The sequence below is a fragment of the Chrysochloris asiatica genome, unplaced genomic scaffold (assembly GCF_000296735.1).
Source record: "Chrysochloris asiatica unplaced genomic scaffold, ChrAsi1.0 scaffold00019, whole genome shotgun sequence".
In the NCBI taxonomy this organism is placed as follows: Eukaryota; Metazoa; Chordata; class Mammalia; order Afrosoricida; family Chrysochloridae; genus Chrysochloris; species Chrysochloris asiatica.
In genome coordinates this window covers 4,721,935-4,745,016 of record NW_006408537.1, presented here as the reverse complement: position 1 = coordinate 4,745,016, position 23,082 = coordinate 4,721,935, and the positions used below count along the sequence as shown (strand labels likewise).

Below are 23,082 nucleotides of genomic sequence, written 5' to 3'. Positions count from 1 at the left end.
TTTAATGACCTTTTGCTTTCTTCATGTATAATGTTCTTCCCACAACTTACCTTGTTTTTGGTCATTATTATTCAATTCATCAAATCTATTCTTGAGATGGTCTCTAAACTCAGGTGAGATATACCCAAGGTCATACTTTGACTCTTGTGGACTTGTTTTAATTTTCTTCGGCTCCTACTTAAACTTGCATATGAGCAACTGATGCTCTGTTCCACAGTATGACAAACTGACAAATGAGTGATGATGTCTCGGCATATTAATGCCTAATGTTTCACAAGGTTAACGAAAACAGGAGCAAAAGTTATATTCTTTCCTGAGTCAGAATGTAGGCCAACTGTATTTTTAGGATTCTATTTCAGAGACTTGAGGAAGTGGATACTTTAAAGAATTTACATCTGTTCACTATATTTTTCAAATCTTTTCTAATCTACTTGGATTCTCTTTTCTCCATTTCGGTTATCAAAATCATTAAGAAAACTAACAGTAAAATAAATTAAAAGTAGCCCAAGCAAGCAAATAGCAGTATACTACTGCAGACAACATTAAAATATAAAAACTTGAAATGTTTACTACAACAAAATTTGATTGGGAATAAATCATATTCATGGGGTTGCTGACATATTCATAAATACTTCAGGTTTTCCAATATTGTGAAAATACTGGCTGTAAATTTTTTTATGGTGACTTTGCTCTGGAAAACTTTAAGAGAGTATTTTTATTTTTCTCTTCGAAACAATAAACATTTTATAGCAAATCCCAGATCTCAAAAACAAAACAAAAGCAAAAACAACCACTAACACATGGTAATAATTATGCAAAGTCCACGTATTCCTCTCAGGAGCATGTACTTCTAATATGATACGTGGAAGCAGCCCAGCACCAGGCTTTATTAGTGAGGGCCATGTGGCTCACTTAATTCAAGACCACTCAAATTAACGTCATCATTCCCAAGGATGGCGGACCCAAAATCAGACCCACACGCTCTAGTTCCATCTGCCAGAAAACCCTGGACCTACTAACTTGCTTTACTTTTACTAAAAAATTACCATAATTAAATATTTATTGATAATAACCGTTTAGTGACGGACAAGTATGTTTTGGGCACTGTATTCCATGTATTCTATCTCCATTCAGAATGCTACTTTTTCAAGTGACAATTCAACAAAAAGGGGCACAGGAATTGTTTAGAGATATTTAAGCTAATTCATTTTCTTTTAAAAAAAACTTTTATGAAGAGATGAATTTTTCTAATGGAAAAGATTTCGGAAATAGTTATACGATATAGAAGGCAGAGCAGCATGTTCCCAGATGGATACATGGGCTTTGTAGATACTCACAATTCTCTAGGAGTTGCTATGGTGGTTTTTGTATCCTCCCAACCTTTACTCCATTTCACACCATATGCATGCTTTGGACACTTTAGCTATGGGTACCTGCCCGACTGTCAGGTGCAACTAACCTAGCGTATACAATGACCTCAGCGCACTATAGAGTTTTTCTTGTAAGAAGATATAAACTGAATATAGTTTCCCAGGCACATCATCATCCTTCATCACTATGTCTCAAAGATTCCTTCACTTTTTTTTTGAGATGTATTTCACATACTCTAAAATTCTTCATTTTAGAGTATATCATTCAGTGGTTGTTAGTACATACACAAGCTTGTGTAACCATCCCAGAAAGCTTTCATCACCCCCAAAAGAAATCTCATACCCACACTTTATTATTTACCCTCTCTCGTCCCTAAATTCCAAGGAACCACTAATCTATGTTATGTTTCTATGAATAGCCCATAGAAATGGCATTTTAAGTAGCCTTTTGTATTTGGTTTCTTTTACTAAGCATGCTTTCAGGGTTCATCCATGTTGTAGCATTTATCATTACTTTTTATTGCCAAGTAACGTTCTTATAAAGTCCCTCCAAATTTAATGTCCACCAAGATCTGTGATTGTGAACTTATTTGGAAATTGGGCCTTTACAGGTATGTTGTTGTTGTTATGTGCCGTGATATAATCAAGTTAAAATGAAGTCACACTGATTACGGTGGGCCCTAAATCCAATACGATGGGTTCCTATAAATAGATAAATTTGGAGACAACATACAGAAAGGAGAATGCTATGTGAAGACACAAGACACACAAAAAGGAAAGACAGCCACATGAAAATGAAGGCAGAGACTACAGTTGTGCTGTCACAAGCCAACACAATATAGACAATCTAGCCAACGATTACCAGCAGCCACTGGAAACACGGAAGACGCACGAAAGGACTCTTGGTAACAGCCTTCAGAAGAAGCATAGTCCTGTCAGCACCTCTATTTCAGACTTCAAGGTTCAGAACAGTGAGAGAACACATTTCTGTTGTTTTAGTTTGTGGTCATTTGTTTTAGCAGCCTGAGGAAACTTGAATGTCCAGTTTACCCAGCATTATTTATTACAAAGTTTATTTGTTCTCTATTGAATGGACTTGGCAACCTTGTCAAAAGCAACTGAAGATAACTGTGTGGGTTTAATTCTGAATTCTCCACTTCAGTCCATAGATCTGTAAGTCTATCCCTATCCCAACACCACATAGTCTTCACTACTGCAGATGTATAGTAAGTTTTGAAATCAGGAAATGTGAGTCCTTTGTTTTATTTTACAAATGTTTTGGGCTACTCCAGGTGCCTCACATTTCCATGTGAATTTTAGGATCAGCATTTCAATTCCAGCAAGCCCCAGCTGGTATTCTGATGGTGACTGAGTTAAAACTGTAGATCAATTCAAGGGAATATTGCCACCTTAGCAAGAGAACTTTCAATCCAAGAATACAGGATGTCCTTCTATTTATGAGGGGCCTTCAAAGAGTTCAAGGAAAAATGCAACTAAAAGACAAGGAAATTTTTGCACGAACTTCTTGAAGCGCCCTCATACATAAGTCTCCCTATTATCTTTCAACAATGTTTTAGTTTTCAGTGTGTATTTCTTACGTATTTTTGTTAAATTTATTCTTAAGTATTTTATTGTTTTTGATGCTATTGTAAATGGAATGGTTTTCTTAATTTCATTGTTCAAGGCTAGTGTACAGAAATACAACTGATTTCTGTACATTAATATTATATCCTACAATCTTGCTAAGATACTTTTTTATTAGCGCTAATATTTTTTCCTGGATTCCTTGGATTCTCTATAAACAGAAAAGATCACGCCATCTGTGCGCTAGCTCAGTTTTGAGAAGTAAAAAACACAGTTGTGTGATTTATTTGAATACAAATGATACAAATAACTTCTCAAGAAAAAATATTTTTGTCATTATATACTGAAACAATCTTCTGAAAGACAAGTTCATTCGCACATTGTATCAACATTTGAAAACTCCTTAAAGTTAAATTATCCATTCTGGCTTTACCAGTGTGATATTCCAAGTGTTTCTGATGATGTTGTTAAGTGCCCTCTCAGAGACCCTGTATAAGGTTTCTGAGAGCTGCTGGTGGGTGTGAATTACTGACCTTGAGATTAGCAGTCAGGTACTTATCCTACAGCACCACACCAGGGATCTTTTTGATGATGGTGGTGGTGGTGGCTGTGTGCAGTGAAGTCACTTCTGACTCACAGCGACCTTGTATAGCGTGTCCGAAGCTATAAATCTTTATGGGAGCAGATAGCCTCATTATTCCCCACTTTTTGGAAGACTGTCATTGTTGTTGTCCATTCCAATTTACAGCAACTCTGTCTAGGGTTTCTGAGGATTTAAACCATTGACCTTGTGGTTCAAACTGACTGCGGTCCAGTGCTTATCCTACAGTGCCCAGTAGGACTTCTTTTGATGATGATGTTGTTATTGTCGTTAAGCGTCATCCAATCAGTTCCGATTCACAGCTACCCTGAATAGGGTTTCCGAGACTTTAAATCTTCACAAAATAGTAAGCCTCATCTTTCTCCCTCAGAGTGGCTGGCAGGCTCAAACCAAGGCTCTTTTTTGTTCACAGGGAACAATTTTCAAGGGTATTTCTTAAAAAACAACAACAACAAAGTTTTTATTTTGATATTTTTCCTTAAAGCCTAGTCCTGGTGTGGTGCTGTGGGTTAATGTGCTGGACTGCAAAGTCGATTTGAACCACAGGTTGGTGGTTCAAGTTCACCAGCCGCTCCTCGGAAACCCTATACAGGGTTGCTATGAGTTGGAACGGACTCAACAGCACTTAACAACATCATCATCTAAGACTTGATGTTCTACTCTCTAACTAAGATCTCCACACTCACTCTCCCCACCAACTATTCACTTCCTTCCGTTTCTAGCATCTTTAGTGATATTTTAAAGTCATCTAGTTAAATTTCTCCAAGTTTCATAAATGGGATTTAAAGAGGTGTGATGCTGTAGTATCAGCAACCCGCAAAGTTTGTAATTCAAACCCACCAGCTGATCCTCAGAAACCCTGTACAGGGTCTCTATGAATCAGAACCAAACACTTAACAACAACAACCACGTACAGATATGTATTAAAATAGGTTCCTGACAGAGAAAATCAGAAGAGAGGGAAGCTGGAACAAACGTGTTCATCAAGATGTAGCATTTAGTAGGGAAAATGCTACATCTCCAGGCTGAAAGGTGTCAGTTCAAATCCCAGACCCGCCACCCACCTGCTGACCTGGGTAGGTTCCCTACTTTGCAGATGAAGGTAAGAAGCTCAGGACAGTTAAGGCTAGCCTCTGACCCAAGGAGCTGCGGTGAGGCAGTGCCTGCCCCACTGTAAATGTCAGTATCACTTCTCCCACAATTCCTTCATTTCCACCACCACATGGAAATTAACACAGCTGCTCTCACTGATCACTGGAGTTAGCACAGAGCTTTCTGGCAACAACGGCATAAAAGGAAATGTGAAAATGTCAGAATTGTTATTAAAGAAGGAAGAGGCTTACCAGTTCTTTTGGTGAGGCAATTTTTCCCTAACAATACATATTTTGAAAATAAATAAATAAGTAATAACTCTCTCCTGGATCCTTATATAGAGGATATGAAGCAACAGTAATAGGCAATAACTAACTCTTTGTTAGATGGTTTAGAGATCAAGGGAGCAACGTTTTTCATATTATTTCTTTATAGCAACTTTTTCTAGAAACTGAATGCACAGCATTAAGCCAAAAAGAAGGGACAGGCAAATGTGATCCTAGAACATAACTTCCTAAGAGCTAACTAAACCCATCAAGCGTTAATTCTGTATTCCTACCTGTGGTTTCAGGTTGGAAGCAGGTGGAATGAAAGAGGTAATATTGTGTGCCTGTCAGTGTATGTGTTTGGTACGTGAGCATAACACCAAGGTAGGCTCAGGAAACAGAGAGTTTAACAACTGAGATCCTAACATGTTAAGGTACCCACTGATCCAGGCACAAATACTAAATACATACACACAATTCAGCAAACAACGAGCAACTAGACTTCAGTGGATAGATACAGGACTAAAGTGTTTATTGTGTGGTAAATAAAAGGCAGGTCAGGGAACCTGCGATTTGGGCACCTATTTCATGTCTTCCAATCCTTGAGGAAGGCCTTGATGAAAGAGGCAAAATTTCATCCATTAAATGATGGGAAAACAAAACAAAAACAACACAGCCTGTTTGGAAAGAAAGTAGACAGTATTTTTTTTTTTTTTCCCCAAAATCAAAAAGCTTTGACACTTCTTACTTAGTGTGAGTCAAGCTCAGAGGCTTTAGACCACAATGAAAATGAAGCATGTGCTACTGTTTCCAGAATGTCCATAACAGTGTCCTAAAATGTGGTCTCCAAACTTAACTTAAAAAAATTTTGTGGCAGACATTTTTTAAGTAAATGCCATATGCAAACAACTCTATTGCAAAAAAAAAAGGAGGAAAAGCAATTAAACAAGAATAGAAGTAGAGTTGTGCTGGCACAAGAGGGACCAGCTGAGACTACCCATCAGAACAGTGGTTCTCACTTGCCACGAAGCCCTGTAGATCCCTTGACTAAGCCCCCAGGGACCCATAATGCAGAGCTTAAGAACCCCTGATCCATAGGCTTAACGGATTCCAAACATCCTTTTCGAGAATGGTGCTCTTCATATATTAAAAAGTGTACGCTCATATGTCTTAGATTGCCTTTTTAAATATACAGACATACTAACTATGTACCCGGTGTGGAGCTGCAGGATGAGCAGTGGGCTGGTAACTGCGTGGGCTGGTAACTGCGAGGTCAGCCATTCAAACCCACCAGCCACTCTCGGAAACACTACACAGGTTTGCTAGGAGTTAGAACTAACTCAATAGCACACAACAACAATGTATCAATATATTTGTGTACATTATAAAATGTAAGGGGGGTTCAAAATGTTTGCATGTTATGAAAAGATAACGAATTTTGACATGTACTTGTTGAAGTCCCCCTCATATACTTTAAAAAATTTTAAATATTTTGCTAAAGATAAAAAATAATAATAATACTAATTCCTGCTCCTATTAGGAAAACCACTTGTTTTATATTTGGTGTCTTTTAATAATTCCCAATAACATTTCTTACATTCCTTCTGATGAGAGAAAAGTTCTATTTTGAAGCTCTGCTGATAAATTACCATTTGCCTTGACATTAAGTAATTAACTGTTCATGAAGATTAAACAGAATGTGGTCCATTTTTATATTCTTAAGAAAAAAAAAGTTTAAAGAAAAGTCCACTGAAAGTTAGATTACTAATCATTAAAAAAGTTGGTGGTTTGAAGACACCCAGAGGCACTCTGGAAGAAAGTTCTGGAAGTCTGTTTGCAAATGATCAGGTTTGAAAACCCTATGAAGACCAGTTATACTCTAAAACATATGGAGTAGTCACCATCAGCCAGAATCAACTCAACAATCGGTTTGCTGTTTTTTATCTGTCTGTTACTTTGAAGGACCAAGTCATATACTGATGTGCTTGAAACTATCTGTCATCACAGTAAATCTGGAATACTTTCATATTTGCTAAAGAAAAAAAAAGGTGAATTCTGTATGAAATACACAGCGTGGTTCAAGAGATTTTCATGATCAGTCCTCCTCTTGTTACAAAACATTATAGAGATTCTCTGATTCAAAAGGTCTGCTTCATTAAATTAACCACACCGATGATAGTCTGTAGTACAGAACATGAAACACAGCAATCAAGGTGACATCGTTGGCCACCTGGGCTTGTGGGATGCACAGTATTTTCTGCAGAGGCTTCCCTAGTAGCCACATGTGACACAGGACCTAAGAAACAGCAAATACACACAAAGCACAGTATGTTTTAGAAGAAAAGACAACCGTTTCTTTTTATGTACCAGAAGATCATCCTGAGCAGACTTAAATATCCATAATAATGCACCCAACCATTGTGCATGGAGGTACCCAGGGAAGCATTGGTAAACTCACAGGAATGCCACAGAATATTTTAAACTTGAGAGAAATACAGAAATACAGTTGGTCCTCCATATCCACAGGGTACACAATCTCTGGATTTAACTAACCACAGATCACAAATATTCCAAAGGGGGAAAAAACTAGGAAGTTCTCACAGCAATCCCTCAATGGCTAAGAAGGAACTTAACATACTAGTTACATAGCATTTATATTGTATTAGGTATTGTAAGTAATCTAGAGATGATTCAACATATAAGGGAAGGTGTGCATAGGTTATACGCAAATACTACACCATTGTCATAATGTGGTGGCTTGTAAGTTGCTGTGATTCTGGAAGCTATGCCACTGGTATTTTAAATACCAGTAGGGTCACCCATGGTGGACAGGTTTCAGATGAGCTTCCAGACAAAGACAGACTAGGAAGAAGGAGTAACGAACTATTTCTGAATATTTAGTCACTGAAAACCTTATGAATAGCAGAGAAACACTGTTAGAAGGCACCCCATGACGTGAATGGAATAAAGCCTGTGGGAGTAAAGGCCACAGGGCTTTCATTTGCTGATGGGTCCTAACTCAAAATGAAGAGAAACAGTTGTAAACAGCCATTAATAATCAGAAAATGGAATGTATGAAGAATGAATCTAGGAAAATTGGAAATTGTCAAAAATGTAACAGAACGCATGAACATCAATCAATATCTTAGGCATTACTGAGCTGAAATGGACTGGTATTGACCATTTTGAATCTGACAACCACATAGTTTACTATGCCGGAAATGACAAATTGAAGAGAAATGGTGTTGGAAACATCGTTAAAAAGAACATATCCAGAGCAGTCATGAGGTACAACGCTGTCTGTGATAGGATAACATCCATGTGCCCACATGGAAGCCCAGTTAATATCACTATTGTTCAAATTTACCCACCAACCACTAAAGCCAGTGAGGATGAAATAGAAGAATTCTACCAACTTCTTCAATCTGAAATCGATCAACCATACAACCAAGATGGCATTTGAATGCAAAGATTGGGAACAAAGATGAAGGATCAGTAGTTGGAAAATATGGCTCTGGTGATAGAAATGATGCTGGAGATCGCATGAAAGAATTCTGCAAAACCAATGATTTGTTCATTTCAAATACCTTCTTTAGACAGCATAAGAGACAATTATACATATGGATGTCACCAGATGGAATACACAGAAATCAAATGTACTACATCTCTGGAAAGAGACAGTTGAAAAACTCCATTATCATCAGTCAAAACAAAGCCAGGGGCAGACTGTGGAACAGACCATCAATTGCTCATATGCAAATTCAAACTGAAGCTGAAGAAATTGAAAACAAGGCCACGAGAGCCAAAATATGACCTTGTAAATATCCCATCTGAATTCATCTGAAGAACAGATTTGATACATGAACTACTAAAGACTGAAGACAAGATATGTGGAATGACACCAAGAACATCATACAGGAAGACAGCAAAAAGACATTAAGAAAACTAGAAAGAAGGAAAAGATCAAACCGGATGTCAGAAGAGACACTGAAACTTACTCTCCAGAGTAGAAAAGCTAAAAAAAAAACAGAAGAACTGAGGAGGTCCAAGAGCTGAACAGAAAATTTGACAGGTCAGCTCGGGAAGACAAAGCCAAATATTAGAATGAAATGTGCAAAGATCTGGAGTCAGAAAACCAAAAGGGAAGAACACGCTCAGCATTTCTCAATCTGGGGGAACTGAAGAAAAAATTCAAGCCTCGATTTTCATTACTGAAGGAGTCTCTGGGCAAATTACTGAATGATGCAGAAGGCATCAAAAGAAGATGGAAGGATTGCACAGAGTCACTGTACCAAAAGGAAATGGTTAATGTTCAACCGTTTCAAGAGGTAGCATATAATCAGGAGCCAATGATACTGAAGGAAGAAGTCCAAGGTGCATTGAAGGAATTGGCAAAGAACAAGGCACCAGGAATTGATGGAATAAAAATTTAAGTCTTCCAAGAAAGTGAAGCGGCACTGGAGGTACTCATTCATCTCTGCCAAGAAATTTGGAAGACAACTATCTGGCCGACTGACTGGAAGAGATCCATATTTGTGCCCATTCCACAGAGAGTTGACCTAACGGAATGCTGAAATCATCAGACAATATCTTTGATATCCCGTGCGAGTAAAGTTTTACTAAAGGTAATCACAGAAATGACACACATTGACAGACAACTTCCAGAGGTTTAAGCTGGATTCAAAAGAGGCCACGGAATGAGAGATAGCATTGCTGATGTCTGATGGATCTTGGCTAAAAGCAGAGAATATCAGAAAGATGTTTACCTGTGCTTTACTGACTACACAAAGGCTTTCAATTGCGTGGATCATGAGAAGCTCTGGACAACATTGTGAAGTATGAATATTCCGGAACACTTCATTGTGCTCATGAGGAATCTGTACATGGACCAAGCAAGAGGCAGTTATTTGAACAGAACATGGGAACACCGAATGGTTTAAAATTAAGAAAGGTGTGTGGGAGGGTTGTATTCTTTCACCATACTTATTCAACCTGTATGCTGAGCAAATAATACGAGAAGCTGGGTTCTATGAAGAAAAACGTGGTATCAGGATTGGAGGAAGACTCATTAACAACCTGCGTTATGCAGCTGATACAATCTTACTTGCTGAAAGTGAAGAGGACTTAACAGTATTTACTGATGAAGATCAAAGACCACAGCCTTAGCTATGAATTGCACATCAATGTAAAGAAAACAAAAATCCTCACCACTGGACCAATAAACAACATTCTTATAAACGGAGAAAAGACTGAAGTTGTCAAGGACTACATTCTTTGTGGATCAACTACCAACACTCATGGAAGCAGCAGTCAAAAAATCAAATTATGTATTGCATTAGACAAATGTACTACACAAGAACTTTTTAAAGTGTTGAAGAGCAAAGACGTCAGCTTGAGGACTATGGTGCGCCTGACCCAAGCCATGGTATTTTCAATAACCTCATATGGATGCGAAAGCTGGACAGTGAATAAGGAAGATTGTAGAAGAACTGATGCCTTTGAATTATGGTGTTGGAGGAGAACACTGAAAGTGCCATGAGCTGCAAAAAGAGCAAATAGATCTGTGTTGGAAGAAGTGCGGCCAGAGTGCTCCTTGGAGGCCAAGATGGCCAAACTTCCTCTCTCATACTTTGGACATATTGTCAGGAGGGACCAGTCGCTGGAGAAGGATATCATGTTTGGTAAGGTTGAGGGTCAGAGGAAAAGAGAAAGACCCCCAGCGAGATGGATTGGCAAAGTGGCAGCATCAATGGGCTCAAGCGTGGCAATAATTGTGAGGTTGGCCCAGGACCAGGCAGTGTTTTGTTCTGTTGTGCATAGGGTCACTACGTGTCGGTACCAACTCGATGATACCTAATAACAACAACAGCATTCTATGTAAGGGACTTGAATATTTGTGGGTTTGGGTGTAGGGAGGTGAAGTACGAGAGGGTCCTGGAATCTATCCCCCATGGATACTGAGGGACGACTGTACTCAATATCTGTTAAACACTACACAAATTACTAAACCAACACTAGACCCACTACATTTTTTTTGATGACATCTAGCTTTGAAAATCTGGGTTTTCAGGAATTGCTGTGATAAAAAGTGTGATGAGGGGAATTTTTTTTATTATCTCTTCTAGTCACTGTTATTGTTGCTGTTAAGTGCCGATGAGTTAGTTCCAACTCATAGTGACCCAGGGACAGAAAGCTATGACATCAGAGGAGTGGCAGAGCAGCAGCTGCATGACCAAGAGCCAGAGCCCAAGACAGAGCAGTGGACTTCCTAGCCCATGGAGCAAGTAAATCTGACTGACTTTGTGCAGGAGACTTGCTTTCAGAATAGGGTATCTCCAGGCACTTAATTGGGGGACCTAAGTGTGGTACCATGGACTTAGTGGATATAGCTTTTTCTACCCAAAATCTTCTTAACTCCCACCAAATGAATGGGTGGGACCATGCAAATGGGTTGAAAAGGACTCTTATGCCAGTATTGGTTAGTTTTGCCACCCTGCTAGATTTACAAGGAGTCATCTCAGAAGCATGAACAGACAATTCCAGGACCATCCAGAAAGAAGTGTCATGTGTGGATCTTAAAATCCCTATCTGGAAAAGTGGTGGTAGCCAGCAGAGGTAGCGGCATGGTGAGATAAGCCAGCTGCAGACTTCTAGGTCAATGGACGGAGTAAAGTTGAGTGCCTATGAGTATGAGGCTGGCTTGCAGAATGTGCCCTTTGGGCTTACAGACTGACTTAAAAAGCTTCAGGACACCTCCCTGAGCAGGACAGAGGCCAAAGTACCACAAGGCTTAGAAGCCAAAAACAAGAGCAAGACATAATAGGAGGACTGCTACATCCTGAGTTGTTTCTGACCCTGAATTGTACCATGTTCACTGCCCTAATAAACACCAAAATTGTGAGAATTGTCTGAGTTGTGTGTGGCCACTGCAATAGATTACTGAACCCAGATGTGAAGTAGAGTGCTAAGGAAGGGACGCTGTTGTTAAGTGCCGTTGAATCGGTTCCTACCCACAGCAACTCTGTAAAGGGTTTTCAAGGAACAGCTGGTTAGCTTGAACTGCTGACATTGCAGTTCAAACTGACCTTGCAGTCCAGTACATTAACCCACAGCATCACATCAGGACTCTGTGGAAGCGATGGTTAGTATCAAAAGCAGATGAAGAAGGTTGTAGAATGGAGGCATGTCAGACCTCGGCCTCATAGGAATCGGCCTTGGGCTGATTTTAAGTTTGATATTCCTTCCCCACTGTAAAGCCAGATCATGTGAGACTTGGCTTCCATGCCATTTTTGCACTAGCTTTCCTGGCCCACAGATGCTGGGACGAGTGTCGTCAGGTTGAGGCTTAGACTGGAATGAGGTACTTGGTGATCATTTATCAGCAACCCTAAAAGAACTCTGTAACGTTGTCCAAGTGGAGAGACAGGTGGGCACGGATGAGGAGAGGCTCTCCTGACTGGAAGAACTGTGTTCTAAACATTTCTGATCCTGAATTGCAGCCTATACTAATAAACCCCGTAACTGTGAGCACGATGTCTACATTCCATGTGGTCAGTGCAACAAATTATTGAACCCAGCTGAGAAGTAGAGTGGCAAGAATGGTAGGTTACATTTTTTTTTTTTTTTGCAAAAAGCACGTACCATTTGAAAATCAATGTGGAAAAGAAAATGAGGTGGTGGTCTGAGAAGCCAAGCAGTGCCTACCAGGCACCTACAACCCATTAATAAATAACTGAGAGATATTTACAAATAAAATTTAAATGTTTTCATTCAATATATATGTATTATATATTTTCACACAGCTAAACTGTGCTCATTAGGAATCTGTACCTGGACCAAGAAGCAGTTGTTCGAACAGAACATGGGAACAATGAATGGTTTAATGTGCAACAAAGTTGTATTCTTTCATCATACTTATTCAACTCGTATGCTGAGCAAATCATCCGAGAAGCTGGGTTCCATGAAGACAAACATGGCATTAGGATTGGAGGAAGACTTATTAACAACCTGCGATATGCAGATGGTACAACCTTACTTACTGAAAGTGAAGAGAACTTAAAACATTTACTGATGAAGATCAAAGAGCACAGCCTTCGGTATGGATTACATCTCAATGTAAAGAAAATAAAAATCCTCACTACTGGACCAATAAACAACATTCTTATCACTGGAGAAAAGACTGAAGTTGTCAAGGACTTCATTCTTCTTGGATCAACTATCAGCACTCACGGAAGCAGCAGTCAGGAAATCAAACAACGTATTGCATTAGGCAAATCTGCTGCACACGACCTTTTAAAAGTGTTGAAGAGCAAAGATGTCAGCTTGAACCTGAGGTGCGCCTGACCCAAGCCATGGTATTTTTAATAACCTCATATGCACACGAAAGCTGGACAGTGAATAAGGAAGGCCACAGAAAATTTGATACTTCTGAGTTACAATGTTGGAGGAGAATATTGAAAGTACCATGGGCTGCCAAAAGAACTAATATATCCATTTTGAAAGAAGTACAACCAGAGTGGTCCTTGGAGGCCAGGATGGCCAAACTTTGTCTCTCATACTTCGGACATATTGTCAGGAGGGACCAGTTGCTGGAGAAGGATATCATGTTTGGTAAGGTGGAGAGTTAGAGAAAAGGAAGAAGACCTCCAGCAAGATGGAATGGCCAAGTGGCAGCATCGATGGACTCAAGCGTGCCAACAGTAGTGAGGTTGGCCCAGGATTGGGCAGTGTTTCGTTTTGCTGTGCATAAGGTCGCTTATGCTGTGCATAAGGTCGGTATCAACTCAATGGCACCTAACAACAACAACAACTAGGTTGTTAGAGGTGCTCTGGTAGCGTAGTGGTTACAAATTGGGCTGCAAACTGCAAGGTCAGCAATTCGAAATGACCAGCTGTTCCATGGGAGAAAGATGAGGCTTTCTGCTCCTGTAAAGATTTACAGCCATGGAAACCCCATATAGGGTCGCTAAGAGTCGGAACCGACTCCACGGCACATAACAACAACAAAAACAACAAAGATTTATAGCCTCGGAAACCCTGTACAACATTGCTATGAGTTGGAACTGACTCCACGGCACATAACAACACCAGGTTGTTAGAGCATAAAAACGTAAGTTGTTTGGATCTAAGTCTTTAATAAACAGAGTGTTAGGTACTTCTAGAGGCACTGAGAAGTAATTACGAAGCCCCTGTGAGTTCTGTGCACTGATTGGTCATGGTGATGGCAGGTGGAAAAGTGGAAAACCACAGGGCTGAACTCAGGAGATCTGCCATCAACTTTTTTATAAGTAAAAGCCCTTCAAATTTACTTATAAAAGCAAATCAAGCACATGATGGGACACATGCACACAGGGCCTCCCAAATCCCATGCTCAGAAAGTCTGTTTTTTTGTTGTTGTTGTTGGGTGCTGCAGAACTGATTCTCACTCATAGCGACCCATGTGACAGAGTAAATCTGCTTCCTAGAGTTTTTCTAGGTTGTAATCTTTACCAAACCAAAGTGTCAGATCTTTCTCCTGTAGAACTGCTGCGTGGATTCAAACAGCCAACCTTCCAGTTAGCAGCAGAGTGCATAACCACTATGCTACGAGGACTCCTTTACTGAAGTCTGTTTAGGCCTAAATAAAAGGATGTGGCTCTACCCTCACCATGTGGACACTCCTGCCCAAACTGAGAGGCACCAAGGACTTGAGGGATCCATAGCTTCCCCAGTACCATGCAAGCCCTGCCTTTGCTGGTGCTCTAACGGCTGATCATGCCACCAAAAAATCAGAGTCAAATTATGGAAAATGCCCCTTCAGAATCCACAAAGGTAACAGTAAATATCATCATCCAAGTGGCCCATTCCATTTCCTTTTGGAATCTTTTAGAATATCAAATAGATATGCCTTGTTTATAAGCTTGTGCTATCCTTGATAAGGTGCTAATGTTAAATGTCACTGAGTCAGGTTCCAATTCATAGCAGCGCCATTTAAGGTTTCCCAGGAGCTGCCAGTTTCAATTTACTGTGACCCTCTACAGGGTTGCTGAGGAGTGACTAGCAGGTTTGAACTGCCGTGCTTATCGTACAGCACCACACCAGAACCCCTCATCAGTTGTTGTTATTGTGATGTGCCTTCAAGTCATTTCTGACCCACAGCGACTCTGTATAAGGTTTCCCAGGAGTGGCTGGTGAGCTTGAACCGCCAACCTTGCGATTCAAACTGACGTTGCAGTCCAATGCATTAACCTACAGTTGTATTGACTATTAAATACTTGATTAATTAAATATGTTAAATACACTGAAGAAACCATTTGGGAATCCTTTGAGAAAGTGAAGAATCTTTGCAATTAGAAAAACACATTTCATAACTTTAAAATAATGGCTGCTTAAAAAAGTACCCTTATGCATATGTAAGATTTCCTCATCAATGACTATTTTAACCATTTCAAGTGCGTTTTCAGCATGGTCTAAGACACCAGGTGCCTACTCTTCTCCAAGGACGAGTTCATTCTTGGGTTTGACAGCCTTCTACTATTCTAGCTCGCATGCATAAATCTAAATTCTGTGCAAAGAAATCATGGAGTTTCTTGCTATGGTGAGAAAAATATTAACAATAAGGTATAAGAAATTCCCTTTTCTCATTTAATTTCATGAACTGATCTAAAAAGACTCAATTCACTCACTTATCTAATCTCATATTCTTACTTCCTAGATTACCAACAATTAAAGCTCAAAGTGGCATTTTATTTCAGGAAGCAATCAGTAAACACAATGTAAACACAATGCTGGAATAGTCACAAAAACTGATCCAATCCAAGAACTGGTCCCCAGATCTCCCCCCAAAAAACAAGAAACAAAGTCATTCATGAATCTTAAATTTGTGTACAGGCACAGATATTAACAAAACAAGAATATGTATAGATCTTAACAGAAAAGATGGGATTATTGTGCCATCAAGTCATTTCTGATTTATAGCAACCCTGTACAGGGTGAGTTTCAGAGGCTGCAAATCATTTCAGGCACAGAAAGTCTCATCTCTCTTCCACAGAGCAGCAGGTGGGCTCAAACCACTGACCTTGTGGTTCGCAGTCCAGAGTTTATCCTACTGAGCTACTGCTTATTATGGGATTGGGAACGTTGAAATTTATTCTAAAATGATTTCTAAATCACTTTGTCCACTAAAATAGTGTCATAATGGAAGTAGCCAAGCATGATAACTATTTAGACCACTCATACAAACAAGCAAACACAAACACCTCAAATCCATTGCTATCAAGTCAATTCTAACTCAGAGCGCGCCCTTGTGTTACAGATTACAAGTGTGCGCCATAGAGCTTTCTTGGCTGTACTCTTTCAGGAGCGTATCACCAGGCCTTTCTTTCATGGAGCCGTGGGGTGGGTTTTAACAACCAACCTTTAGGTTAGTGGTTGAGGCCATATTATTTTTGCCATTCAGGTACTCCAAAAACTCCCAAAGACCTCTGGAAACTGAATCTTTGCAGAACAGATGTCTGTCTGGTAGACTCTACTAACCACTTTCTGTGGTTCTCAAAATCCAAGTTTCTATTTTTTCTTAGAGTAGTACAAGAAAATCTCTTTATGATTCTAGGGAACACTAGTATGCCAGGCTAAGCAAGCTAGATCAGACTTACTTTTGGTGGTTAAGTGTGTGTGATCAACCTGATGATTTTCCATCCCTGGAGGGATGGAAAAGGTCTGCTGGATAATTCAGTTAACTCATTTGAGGGAAGCTGTAACAGAACATTTATTCACTAGCATACATTTTCTTCAAAGGATCTTATTTCTTGGTGTGGCATAAGTCCCCCATGACCTCTGAACCTGCAGTGTGGAAATGTGTCAGTGTCATTCCTCTTCTGGTTACACACCTGTTCTCCAAATGCCCCATTCCCACTCCCTAATCTCAGGCCTAGAACTCCCAGACACCATCAGGCATAGCTGTTGTTTACTCACAGTTGATGCTCTCAACTGAATTTGTTGGCTCTCTTGATTGTTCATAAACTAACAGTATTTACTAACCACCTACATGATACATGCTATTTTGCTTATATTAACTACTTTGGAATTCATCAGTTGAAAGGAAGTGTCCCAACAAATTAGGATTTTCACTAGTAACAAGTAGTAGCACCCTTTTTAACCATTAAAATCTGTGGTGTATTTTCACTAGTAACAAGTAGTAGCACCCTTTTTAACCATTAAAATAAGAGGCTGTGGTGTATTTTTTTTCTTGAGGGTGACCCTGAGGGTCAGGTAAACCACTTCCTATGTAGAAAGATGAAAGTCTTAAAGGGAAGGTGGGTGAAGGTGACGGCATAGGTGTTCTTTCACCCTGATTGTGTGCAGCTTTACACAAAACTTACTTGCCAATATTTTCAGGCAGGGACTGCAGCGAGATGTCGTTTACAGAAAGACATGTTAAATTCTGTAATTCAGGAAAGCTCTCTGGCAATCTAAAACAGAAAATGTCATTTATTAAAACAAGTGATGCATGGTTTACATTAAGCATAAATATAATGATTTCTTCTGCATGTTAATTGAAGTAACTTCTTAAAATTACACTATATAAGGCAGATTTGCTTGTTGACATATATATATATATGGAGTCCTGGGATATGGCGCTGCAAGTTAATGCACTGGATTGCAAAGTCGGTTTGAACTGCAAAGTTGGTGGCTCACGCTTACCAACTGCTCCTTGGAAGCTCTATACAGAGTTGCTATGAGTCGGAACTGACGTGATGGCACTTAACAACATTTTATATATGTGTGTGTGTGTGTGTATATATATATATATATTTTTTTTTTACTATTTACTATATATATAGTATTCACTATTTACTATATATATAGTAAATATATATATATAGTAAATATATATATGTATACACACACAAATATGTATGTATTTATATATGGAGCTATGGCAGTGTAGTGGCTATGAATCAGGTTGCTAACCAAAGGTCAGCAGTTCGAAACTACCAGCCGTTCCATGGGAGAAAGATGAGGCTTTCTGCTCCCGTCAAGGTTTACAGCCTCGGAAACCCTATCCAGGGTGGCTATAAGTCAAAACCAACTCCATGGCACATCACCACAACCATATATACATACATATACATATATATGGAGTCCTGGTGTGGCACTGTGGGTTAATGAGCTGGACTGCAAAGTCGGTTTGAACCACATGGTCGGTGCAAGTGCACCAGCAGCTCCTCGAAAAAAACCTTATATAGGGTCACTATGAGTTAGAACCAACTCCATGGCACTTAACAACGTATATATATATGGAGAGAGAGAGACAGACAGAGAGTGCTGTGGCTATGTAGGATAAGTACTGGACTGCGAACAACAAGGTCAGCAGTTCAAGCCCACCAGCCACTATGCCAGAGAAAGATGAGGCTTTCTGCTTCCATGAAGATTTACAAGCCTCTGAAACTCTATATAGGGTAGCTATGAGTTGGAAATGACTCCATGGTACTTAACAATGACAAACATGTATCTATATTTACCTATCTTCTATATCTACCTCTTTATATATATGTGGGAGCCCTGGTGTGGCACTGTGGGTTAATGAGCTGGACTGCAAAGTCGGTTTGAACCGCAAGGTTGGCGGGTCAAGCTCACCAGCAGCTCCTCAGAAGCCCTATACAAGGTCGCTATGGGTTGGAACCAACTCGAGGACACTTAACAACATATATATGTTTGTTTTTCTTATACACATACACACATATATGTATACACACAAAATGCTTATAAGAAAAAACAAGAACTGGGCCTACGTATGTAGTCATAAAGGGATAAAATAAATACTTGTTGATGGGTTGAGGAGAAAAGGCATGCAAACTTTAAGAATAAAGGTGGGGGGATGGAATGTTGAATTAACTAAGAGATCTAGAAAGAAGGTGATAAATCGTTATAGTAGTTAAAATGTTGATAAATTAAAATACATTATTGAGTAGCAGAAAATAAAAAGAAAATTCAGTCAGTGCAGCAAGATTATAATGAAACACAAGGTAACTAACTTCTCAATAAAATTTCTTCTTGTAGCTTTTAACACACATAGCAGAGCTATGGATTACTCAAAGTTTGTCAGTTGACAGTCAATTACTACTTTCTCTGTTTTATTTTTTTCTTTGAATTTCATTAAAGATGCCAATCATTTGAGACAATTACATAATTCAGTATGTTCTACACAAAAGGAAACTTTTTATACTTTCTTTAAACTCTATTGCCGAGCAAGATTTCAAAATAACACTACTCCATTATTTATCACTTACAAGGAATGCTTAGATACAATATTCCTTTGGTTAATAGTATTTAGGAAGGAAATAATCTAACAGAAGTAAAACAGATTTCATTGCATATAAAATGTTGACAGCTCTCATATGTAAATATAGGTATAGAACATATAACTGTCTCTTTTTTCATCCCTAGTGGTTTCTGGTAGCGTAGTGGTTACGAATCGGGCTGCGAACCTTAAGGCCAGCGGTTCGAAACTACCAGCCGCTCCGTGGGAGAAAGATGAGGCTTTCTACTCCCGTAAAGATTTACACCCTCGGAAACCCTGTACAGGGTCGCTATGGGTCGGAACCGACTCGATGGCACTTCAAAACAAAACAAAAAAAAAAGTGGTTTCAGTATCAGCCTCCAGATTAGAATCTTTCCTTTCTTTTCTCTTTCTAGGTTTCTTCTTTTGTAAATAAATCCCATGTTCCTTACTATCTGCCATGGAAGATAAGCACTGGAATGCAAGATCAGTTTGAACAGCAAGGTCGGTGGTTCATATCCACCAACCGCTCCTCAGAAAACCTATACCAGGTCTCTGAGTTGAAGCCGAGCTGATGGCACTTAACAGCAACAAATATAGGTAATTCCAAAGTTCAAAACCAAATCCAAGCCTCTGTGATGAGAGCATTAACTGGAATTTTCACAATCATTAAAATACATTCTAAGTAAAGTTTTTACAAAGTTTAAATTTCTTCTACAGCACAGTAGAGGTAAAATTTTTACCTATAACTTAAAAGATATAACTTACCTGTTTCACCTAGTACTTACGCCCCCCACATCAGAATATATATATCATTTTATAATTTTAAAACTAGTTAAAATATTTTTATATGTTAAGAAAATGTATTTTTTAATGGCTGGCATGTTTTTTTTATTCTCTGTTAATATTAAGAGCCAAACTAGTAGGATGTGATGGGAAAACACAGACCTAAGGTAAGGAGAAATGAATTCTAATCCAAACTTACTGCTCAGTGGTCTCAAGACCTCAAAAGATCATTTAGCTTTGATGAACTTTAGTTTCTCCAACCATACAATAAGTAGGCCACACTGGATGAGTTCTAAAGCTCCTTCAACTCAATGATACTATGTTTTAATCTGCACCTGCCAAAATAAACTGGCTTTACTTTTACTTGCCTGCCAAAATCAATGAGGCCGGGTTAAAAAGAAAAATAACCAAAGGAAAAAAAAAAAAAAAAAAAGGAGTGGAAAGCCTCGTACAATGTGGGTGTGTTCTAGTCAAAAGGGTTCTAATATAACAGTAAATCCCAATGTCAGCCAACATTAGAAAAGGAAAGTAAAGAAACAGAAAAGGATGTTAAACAATTAATAATTTAACAGGGAGGGATGTGTGCAGGGGGGGGGGGGGGGGCTCATGATGAGTATTTCCCAGTTTGTCTAACTCTGTAAACTGTCTTAAAAATGATTCATGTTGTCAATTCAGTTCATAAAGCATTTACTGAGTACTTACTATATTCCAGGAATTAATAGTACAATTGGAAGTACAAAAATGAGAAATAAAAGGATGAAGGGTCTTTCTCAGTCTAGCTGGGAAGTTTAGTTAAAGTGATCATGTAAGTGTAAATTTCAAGTGTTATGGCCCAAGTAGGATAAGCACTGGACTACAGTGGAAGATCGGTGGTTCAGACTCACCAGCCACTTCTCGGAAACCCTATATATAAGGTTGCTATGAGTTGGAACTGACTCTAAGGCGCTTAACAACAACAGCACGGTCAAAGTACAAGCAGAGCATTATGGGAGCCTAGAGGAAGGGCCACAGGTGGGGGTGGTTATCAGGAAAGACTTCCTAAAGGAAGGTATGTTAAGTGACATTTTAGAGAAGGAGTGAGAGGGCTGGCATGATAAAGAAGTTGTTGTTGTTGTTGTTAAGTGCCTTTAAGTCGGTTCTGACCCATAGCGACCCTGTACAGGGTTTCTGAGGCTGTAAATCTTTACAGGAGCAGAAAGCCTCATCTTTCTCCCGCGGAACAGCTGGTAGTTTCGAACTGCTGACCGTGAGGTTCCCAGTCCGATTCGTAACCACTACACTACCAGAGCTCCTTATGGTGAAGAAGGGAGGGGTAAGACTAGCTAAGCACATTCTATTACTGCAGCATGTTATCCCTGACACATCTGATAACCTAGGACAAAGGGGTGGAGAGCAAGGTCAAATCAGGGAGAAAGTGGCATGGAATGTGGCGAGAGAGCTATGGAAAAGTTTTTAAGAAAGCAACAACTGTATGGAAGGTAGTTAAGAAAGGGGTCAAGACTTGAGAACAGTGACATATTAGAAAGCTATTTAAATTGTAGGTTAGCACTTACTAGATTACCATTTGTTAGTAATGTATGCTATTAGTAACCTAATCATTAAGATTCAAAGGGGGAAAAGCAGAAGTACTTATAAAACATATTTACTTCTTAAAAATAAGCAGATATGGGAAAAGAAAACTGGGCATTCCCCAGCACTATACACCCAAGCGGAGTCCTGGTGCAGCACTGTGGGGTAATGCACTGGATTGCTCCTTGGAAGCCCTCTATAAGGCTGCTAAGAGTTGGAACTGACTCGATGGTACTTAACAACAACAACAACAGCATACACCCAAGCAGACCCAAGTAATTTTGAACTGGTTGAGATGAATTTTAAATTTCTCTTAATTTGCTTAGGTTCCCCATTATCCCTGTGGGGGGTGGGGGGCAAAGCTGGTAAGAAAAGCGAAGGGAAAGAGGGAAAGGGAGAAAAAATTAAAATATAAATTCCTTTAGGATTACTTATAGAGTCTTGAGATGACCTTGAGAGAACCCACAGAGACTCTTGAACAAGACTCTCAATAGCTATCTTTACATTGCTGTGTGGGTACCAATTCAGTTATCCTGATAACACAGGTGCCTGAAGCCAGTGGTCAGTGGGGTCATAACGAGGCCAGGAGCCACAGAGGGGCTCAGGGCAGTACCACTCAGTCATGCTTGGCTCATGAAGGAAGAGCAGAGCTGAAATCATAGTAAAAAGGGGTGACCAAACTAAAAAAAAAAAAAGCAAACCCAGTGTCCTCACATCCATTCTGACTCATAGTGACATTATAGGACAGTCTATAGGGTTTCCAAGGTTATAAAGCTTTACAGATGCAGACTGCCGCATCTTTCTCTCTCAGAGCTGCTGGTGGGTTCAAACCACCAACCTTTTGATGAGCTGTCAGGTACTTTAACCACAGTGCCATCAGGGCTTCTTAAAACAGTGACAGGTAAGTAGGTGGCTTTAGTTGGAAAGATAAACCCAAAAAAGATCTCCAATGCTACTGCTAACATAAAGAAATGATGTCAAGAGTTTTAAAACTAGTGAGAGCTAGAGGACGGTTGGAATGGTAAATAAGTGTTTCATCACTGGAGTGGAAAATAGCAGGGCTTCTCCATGAATAACTGTGATGCGTGCTCTCTAGGTATTTAGTGTTCAGTCTTATCTCTTGCAGATCACACAAGACAGGATTGATCAATGAGGGAATTATAAAACGAATTCTTCATATTGCTTCAGAGATGCTTCATATTGTATCCTCCACTGTGTCTCACTTTGATATTTCTATCAATAGCACTTGTTGTCTTTTGTTGCTAACATCTGGTATAGTGCTATTTATAATGATCTGTGAATGTTAACAAGCCTTGTTGAAGACAAAACGTCCAAATGACGCACCTAAATACTTCCAAGATGGAAAATCTGGTTGTGTTCTTGGCGTGGCTCTCAAAAAAGATACTGTTAAGACCATAGAACAGAAAAGTAAGCAGAAAAGCTACCTGGTCAGTGGGTTTCCGCTGAAGTCAGCTATCTGGAGTGCTTTACAGAATGAGATGCTTTCTGGAATTTCAGGAATATCTGTAGGAGTAAAGAAAATGTCTGTAATCT

General features: G+C 39.4%; 1 protein-coding gene across 1 annotated transcript in view; it reads right to left on the bottom strand.

Annotated features, from left to right (window-relative positions):
* Nucleotides 1–23,082, bottom strand: part of LRRC1 (leucine rich repeat containing 1) — a 165,254-nt gene that overhangs the window by 45,647 nt on the left and 96,525 nt on the right. Inside the window, exons 3-4 of the mRNA XM_006835723.1 lie at nucleotides 22,974–23,052; nucleotides 17,273–17,362 (exon numbers count right to left, since the gene is read on the bottom strand). Of these exons, the coding sequence (XP_006835786.1) occupies nucleotides 17,273–17,362; nucleotides 22,974–23,052 (169 nt within the window). The remainder of the gene's footprint in view (nucleotides 1–17,272; nucleotides 17,363–22,973; nucleotides 23,053–23,082) is intronic.